This window comes from Monopterus albus, unplaced genomic scaffold, assembly GCF_001952655.1.
Source record: "Monopterus albus unplaced genomic scaffold, M_albus_1.0 scaffold263.1, whole genome shotgun sequence".
Lineage (NCBI taxonomy): Eukaryota > Metazoa > Chordata > Actinopteri > Synbranchiformes > Synbranchidae > Monopterus > Monopterus albus.
Window position 1 is genome coordinate 793315 of NW_018128143.1, and position 7978 is coordinate 801292.

Sequence of the window (7978 nt, forward strand, 5' to 3'; positions counted from 1 at the left end):
ACAAGGATGGAATGGGAGATTGACAGGTGTAGCCAGAATCTGGTTGGCCACCCCTGGTACCACCTCTGCCAGAGTCAAAACTGTTGCCTTAAATACAACAAATATTTGTATAATTAATATTGGTCAAAAATGGTTTATTTTACATGATTTATGCAGCATGATATTTGCATTTATTTCTCTGATTGTGCTGCTGTGGAGTACTTGGCCAAAAGAATTTTCTACAGACATTGGCCCTTTTCAATAAAAAAAACAAGCCTGCAGTGGAAACCTGGCACAGTGCCGGAGAACTTTAAGCCCTGCAGTGGTGTATCGATACGCTGATGGTCAAAGGCAGACGGCTTTGGCTGACATCTCCCACCACAGCTCACCGTTCAGGGGAGTCACTTCAATGAAGGTACGTTTTAAACTGCAGCTGAAAGTTAGCTTTAGGCTAACTCTGGTACAATACATCAAAGGGCAACATTTATGCTTAATATTGTACACTGTTGGAAAAAACACAAAAGGCTGATTTTCACTGAGGTCAGAGAAATATTCAGCACACACCACCTGCACCCCAGCTGGGCAAAGTGAGTAAGGAGACATATATTGTGAATATTGTAGAGCCAAATGACACACAAGGGAATTTTAGGGGGAAAAAAGCTGTTAATGCTCTTGCAAAGAGAAAATCTGTCTGGAGTCAGTTTTGTTATTGTAATTTATTGGATTTACCTTTACACTGTTGGATAATGAAACAAATGTATTTATTGCCTTATAAAAACCAGGTCTCAAGTTGGGTTTTAGTCCAGTGCTTTTTGTTTTGTTTGTTGTGGACTTTTGAGAGAAAATTAGTTTGCCAAATGTGCATAAAATCCCATTTAATGTGCAATTCTTTCAACTTGTGTATTGTAGCTTTTCCAACTTGGGCAACACTTGCTACATGAACGCCATCTTACAATCCCTCTTCAGCCTCCCATCCTTCTCCAGTGATATGCTAAGGCAGAGTATTCCATGGAAGAAGGTGCCCATCAATGCATTGCTGAGGTACTACATTAAGCTCATTCAATATTTGTAGACAGCTACAGATTGTAGGCAGACATTGTGATTCGATTATATCCGCAGATGCACGAGTTAACTTTTTTCTTTTTTTTTTTTTTTTTGAACGGTTTTGATCTTGTGAATAGGTGCAGTCAGTGTCAAAAAAAAAAAAATGACCAGAACAAATGATGTTAGTCTACAGAATGTCATACAAAGTAAACTATGTAATACAAATCTAGCCAAATATTAATTTAAATACCTGCATAAAATTATTTGTTCATGTGCATTGGTAGTTGATCTTTTTTTTTTGTTTGTTTATTTTCAAAACCTGCAGAGAAAAGAGCTTTTAATAGTTTTTGGGTAGTTGTTGAAAAGTTGCGAAAGGACAAATTGTAAAAGCTTTTAATTTATTCTGTGTGGTATCTACACTCCCTGCAGGCGTTTTGCTCACCTCATGGTCAAAAAGGATGTGGGCTGTCCAGAGACAAAAAAGGACCTCTTAAGGAAAGTGAAGAGTGCCATCTCTTCCACAGCTGAGCGTTTCTCTGGAAACATGCAGAATGTAAGATGCTCCCCTAGAATCAACAGTTCAGCAGCAGCACTCATCTGCTGGTACTTTAAAAAGTACCTTAAGAAAAAAAGTATAGTTGTTGCATATGGATGTCATGCTACACACTATATCAGAAAAAATACAAATTTTAATAATATTCAATACCATAATATATAGTCTGTGAAACTGTTATCTGCTCTTGTATGAATGTAAAAATCAGCAAATCTCAACATCTAGTGTCTAATATATGTAATAATTATGATAATAATCACCATTATTTTGGCCAAGTATGTTATACACACACACACAAGGAATTTGTTTCCGGTACAGAACCAAGGCAGCCATCTGTGGCGCCAACTCAACCGATGGCTCTAACCATCGGGTGCAACAGGGGGTTCAGTGTCTTGTCCACTTCAACATGTGATGTACAGTTATAACAGAAACAAACAACCCTGATCTTGTATTTATTCATTATACTTAAGTTCTTTTGTGTTGCAATGTTGATCAGGATGCTCATGAGTTCCTGAGCCAGTGTTTGGACCAGTTGAAGGACGATGTAGAGAAAATGAACAAGAGCTGGACAAATGAAGCTGCAGCCTCATCCTCCCCTGTGACATGTGAGAACGGCCAGGAAACGGCATCATCGACTATCAGAGCAGAGCCTGGTGACGAGGTGGACACCTCTCGCATCTACACCTGCCCTGTGGCAGTTAACATGGAATTTGAGGTGCAGCATACCATCACCTGCAAAGGGTGAGACCTGTCTTCTGCTTGATCATCAGAATTAATCCTTGTAATGTATTTGCCAAAACTGGTAGGGACTCTGGAGTAAATAAATGGTACATTATGCCTTTATGATGATTTACAGTTGTGGTGAGGTGGTGACCAAGCGAGAGCAGTTCAATGACTTGTCCATTGATCTACCACGCAAGAAGAAGACCCTCGCTCTTCGCTCTATTCAGGATTCTCTGGATCTCTTTTTTAGGGTACATTTTTGTCAGTTGTCATAGTTCTAATTGATTTCTATTTTTGACCACTTTCCAAGCTTGATTTATTCCATTTGGAAGTAACTAATCCTCCATAAAACCAACATGTATCAGCTGGATATATGATATTTGAACATATAATGATTTGTAACTTTTTCCTTTTGCAGATGGAGGAAATTGAGTACTTGTGTGAAAAGTGCAATGGGAAAGCAGCAACTGTTACGCATAAATTCAGCAAACTGCCCAGGTATCCACTCAGACTATGAATTGAGAGTGAATTATGTACATCCACAATGACAAGATGTCACTCAATAAAATGTTAGAGTTAAGCAGAAACACCATTTTAGTAGCAGCTAAGGCATAATTAGAAACACGACTGGCATTTTATTCCAGAAGTCTAAAAGAAGCACTGAAAATTAAACAAAGATGTCTGATGCATCTTTTGTCCCCACAGAGTGCTCATCCTACACCTGAAACGGTACAGCTTTAATGCTCAGCTGTCTTTGAACAGCAAGCTAGGCCAGCAGGTGGTGATTCCCCGATATCTGACCCTGCTGTCGCACTGCACCGAATTCACACGGCCCCCTATTAGTCTTGGCTGGAGTTCTCAAGCTTCCGTGTAAGACATCCTAAACACCTTCTAATAAAGTCTGTAAATAATAGCTTTAATGATTTCACACTTTGGGTTTTTTTTTGTGTGTGCTAAGTGTATTGTCTGCACTGAAAAAGTTGGTTCATGATCACTACTCTTAGCTGGGATTACATAAAGCATTTTAACACTTGTGGTATTAGGAACTCTGCTACTCCACAATGCGGTCTGTGGCCTGCACAGCAGTGGATCTTTCTGACAGGGAACATTAGTGCGACACTCATGGGGAGAACAGTACTATGCTAAAGTCTAATGTATGCTACTCTTCCTGGTGACCCCATATAATCACCTGGTGATATGACCCTGCTGTTATTTTAACTAGAAACAGCAATGATCCGCAGTGGCTCAACAATGGGAACCTGCTACCTAAATGACTTTCGCAATGAGCTTTGCTAACAAGACTGTCGGTGTTACTCACTCTGCTGTTACCCAAACCATTGTTAACACAGGGTATAATGATTAGGATTAGGCTATTTGTTTAAAACAGGTATAGCAGACAAAGTATGCAATCTTCTAAAGTGCAATCTTCAGTGTCACAATGATATGATGAGTGAGTATGCAGAGACTTGCTGGATTAAAAGTATGTAGATGTTATCACTGTCATCAGGAGCATAGTTACATGCCAGCCAGAACCCTGGTGTACCTCTGAGGTGCATGCACCACTGAGAGCACAAAATCCTGCCTTCCAGTCCAATGGAAAACGTTTTATTTTGTGTATTGAACTTGGAGTAAACACAGTTTGGTTTTTCTGTGCTATCATAGCATGCATGATCTTGAATGGCAAAGTGTGCTTTGAACTACACCCTAAACTATTGAGTGGTTGAGTAGGGTTTTAAGTAAAAGCTTTGCGGTTGATCTGAAAACATTAAATTTAGCTACAGCACATTGGCTGCAACATGATGCTTAATTAACTTAATTAACTTCCTTTGCTCTCTCCCAGGTCCAGAACACTCAAAATGTCACAGTCGGTCAACTCTTCCACAGCACCTCTCCGGTAAGTTCCGCTGATTTTGCAAAACATTGAAATAGTGATGTCAAACAGGAAGAAACTTGGGTATTGCATTTTACACTGGCCACAACTGAAACACCCAGGTGTCTTGCAGCTTCTTTTGTACTCAGCCTCTTTACACACAATTTGTTAATCTTTCACATTTTGCATGACTAGGAAATGGCATTAAAGTGTGCCTAGGCATGGTTTCTACTTTTGACTTGTAAATGTATTCATTGAACCCACGGGTGTGTGTGTAGAAGGACTGGAGGGAAAGTGGCAAACTCCAGCTGCACCTCTGTCCTCATGGACTCGGACAGTGAAGAGGAGCCTAAAAGAAGGGTGAACACAAGCCGCAAGCGACGGCTCAGCAGCTGTCTGTCTGACAGTGATGACCGACTGGAAGAGGTGATAGACCTCAACATTTATGAATCAATTTCCTTTTTTCTCTGTTGCTGTTTAACACTGCTGATGTGTTTTCAGCGAGGCGCGGCATTAGATTCAACAGACTTTGGCGGTATAAATGATGATGAAATGCTAGCAGCTGTGCTGGAGATGAGTCGTCAAGAGGCTGGACTCTCCGCCCCATCTTCGCTGGAGGATGAGCCAACCAGCAGCCCAGACACAGGGTTTGGGGACACAGATGCCCATGACCTGGCCTATCATGCAGATCTGCCAGAAGTTGACAGCAAACAGCCTGCAGGTAGTCCAACATTCTCAGATTAAGACATATGGTAGATGGGGTTTCTACAAGGGGCAATTAAAATGTTTGCCTTTAATAGGTGTGTAACAGTTAATAGGTCTGGATCAATGCAACAGGTGTCATTAGACCTCTTTTACTGGGGCACGTGCCCCAGTACTGATCTGCTGTGCCCATCAGAGCATAGCTCTGCACTGTGGCATTCGAAAATCCGTGTATTGTGGACTAAACAAAAGAAAGGAACAGACTTAGGTGTGTGGTGGGCTAAATTTAAGTTTTTGAATAATGCTAATGAAGGTGAGAGACGTAGGACTTGGCTGTAGTTGGTAAACAAAGGAACATTAGTTTGGTTAACTAGTACGTAACCAGGCATGGATGTTGACTGTCAGGTAAATTAGAGCTCTGTTCATCAGTGCATATATATGATGGGCTGGACTACTGTTGAAATGCTATTTATCGACATGAAATAAAATGAATACCAGTTACGTTGCATAATACATCACACGTAGTGGTTTATGTTAACATTGGACTGGTCATTCTGCATCTCAGAATCTGCTTTATTGGCCAGCTGTGTCAGACACACGAGGAATTTTGACTCTGGTAAATCGGCTCTCAATGTACATATCCCCATGCAAGGGGCAAGTAAACAGTAAACCAACATAAGGCTGTGCATTTAATGAATAGCTTATGACATATTTGATGGTCTTACCACACAGTCCAAATGATGTTTGTCTTGTACATTTTTAACAAACAGGTGAACTTGAGGGAGGAAAGGAAACGCTGGAGGAAGCTGTTTGTTTGTGGAGACAGGTGTGGGACAACCCCCCACTGCACAATACAGTTTTGAATTAACTGGTGCTTCAATATGTTATGTGGCCTTTTGAGTTACAAAAAAATTGGACTGCGCTTTTCTTTAAATCAATAATTTGTTCATAGATTAACATGTTGTGACAGTTTAAATTTGACAAATCAAACTGGGGCTGCTTGACAGCGTGAGATGTGCAATACAGGGCCAGACTTTTACACCATAAAAACATGTTGAGAATGTTCTTAATGTATTTTGAAATATATTTTCAGAAAGATTATCTCTACATCTTTACCTTTACCAGTAGTTGTTGTAGTAGCACCAGTGTGGCAGTGAAACAATGAGCTAAACAAGGGAAGTTCACATAGCTCAATGTACAGCACATTTCATTCATACAGCAGACATTCAAGAAAAAATTATTTGAGTAATGTGGGAACTGTGCCCCAGTACAGCTTTGTCTACCAACGCCCCTGATTGATGTATCGATCAAGTGGCCAGTGATCTGATGTCATAGATGCAACACGTAAACATCACTGTTAGATGTACCTTTATTTTCACACTCAGCCAGCTAACATCTGTATGCATTTTCAATGAAGCACTGTTCTTTTCAAACTGCACAAAGAGTGCCGGGCAGAGCGCATAAGCTACTGAAGCATTTGATTAATCCAGTCCACACTGACTCCAGCCTCCGTGCAACGTCACTGTCGTCAGAATAATGGTCCGTCAGCAGGACTGACTGGACAAACTGACGTCACCTGGGTGACCGACAACAGAAATGTACTGGACAGTTACAGTTTTCATGTAGGCTCATCAGAAACAAATCAGCCACACTTTTTACGTATGGATTTATGAATTTTGTTTTTTCATCTCGCACAACAGGGTGAAAAAAAAAAAGTGAAACCAAGTGACACCTTAGAGCCTTATCAGTCATTACAGTAAAACATTTGCAGCACAAACAGAGGATCTGTGTTATCGATGTCTGTGGAGATGACAATGAACTAAACACACCTGAGCGAAGAAATACACAGGGAGTCCAGGGGTGACACACATCTCACACGTCTCTAAGTCAGACCGGATTACATTTAATAGATTAGAGTTGTCTGTTGTGTGAAAGGGGTAAGCAACAAAACGCTTTGTGTGAATCAACCTTGACTCGTGCAGCCAAGAAGAATACACAGTTAAAGCTAACTCTCCCATCAGAAACAAGTTGTGAATATGGAAGTATTTTATATCAAGGGCACACACAATGAATGAATGTGTTTTCTAGCTTTTTTTGTATTTATGATGATGTAAATGCTTCCAAGTCAAAGCCTGTGTTGAATTGGAAGGTCATCATGGCTCCTTATTTATATTTAAATAGTACTTAAATTACCAGAGGAGTTCAATAAAGTTTCTAAATTATACTTTTGTTGCATTTATGAGTTAATAAAAATGTAATTGTGTGAAATAGGCACACTGTCATTTGATATCGATTGCAGGCCCCTGAATTTAATCAAATTGCAATCACATCATGGCAAACAGCAGATCACTGGCTAAGGGCAGAGACACCAAGTCGACAAAGAACCAACAGCGACGTAGGCCGATTGTTGGAGAGCCTCGTGCTGCCTTTGTCTGGACCAGTGAGGTTGAAAAAGTGGCATTTGAACACACCACACAAACAACAGACAACTGGCATGTTTGTTCTGTACTTGTGTAAGAGAAATAACACCCCCTACCAGCAGGTGGCGGTATCCTCATTCATCATTTGGGCAGGGAAAGAATGGGAGCTAGACTAGAGCTAGAAAAATGGCACTGCTGTTCTCTGCCGAGGCTGTGGAGGTGAAAAACAAGGAGAAACTGCATTAAATGGGTAAAATCGTGGATTCTACTGTGACAGGCTCAAGGGGCTTTCCTGAACATTTCTTTTCTCATGCATTGATTCACTAAGCTCAACAGCCAATCAGTGGATGCTCACCAACGGCCTGATAGTGGCTGACGGCCAACCTTTGGCTTGATGTGTCACAGCCCTAAGAATCGTTATAAGATTATATTGTGATGAACTTGGTGAATTATACCCCTAAAAATTCAGAGAGCACAAAAACTAGGTTGACTGAAATGCAAATATATTTTATAGAACATTAATTAAACTGTGTTATGTGGGCACTTAAGTAGAGATAACATCACTAGTATTTTAATAATTAAGTTAACTGCCTTGTCTGTGTCTTGGTCTTGTGTAGATGTGCTAGATTCCTTGGACCTGACCATGGATGAGAATAAGGAGAACCAAACCCCAGAGGTTGTGCAGCA

At 40.5% G+C, this 7978-nt stretch overlaps 1 protein-coding gene across 1 annotated transcript in view; it reads left to right on the top strand.

Moving 5' to 3' along the window:
• The window catches only part of LOC109972643 (ubiquitin carboxyl-terminal hydrolase 37), a gene marked incomplete at its 5' end in the record, with an annotated part of 14731 nt that overhangs the window by 2833 nt on the left and 3920 nt on the right, over nt 1–7978 (top strand). Inside the window, 11 exon segments of the mRNA XM_020621651.1 lie at nt 889–1020; nt 1453–1576; nt 2073–2317; nt 2433–2550; nt 2718–2797; nt 3005–3169; nt 4140–4193; nt 4448–4595; nt 4671–4890; nt 7909–7974; nt 7977–7978. The exon segment at nt 7977–7978 is cut by the window's right edge and continues 87 nt beyond it. Coding sequence (XP_020477307.1) covers nt 889–1020; nt 1453–1576; nt 2073–2317; nt 2433–2550; nt 2718–2797; nt 3005–3169; nt 4140–4193; nt 4448–4595; nt 4671–4890; nt 7909–7974; nt 7977–7978 — 1354 coding nt within the window.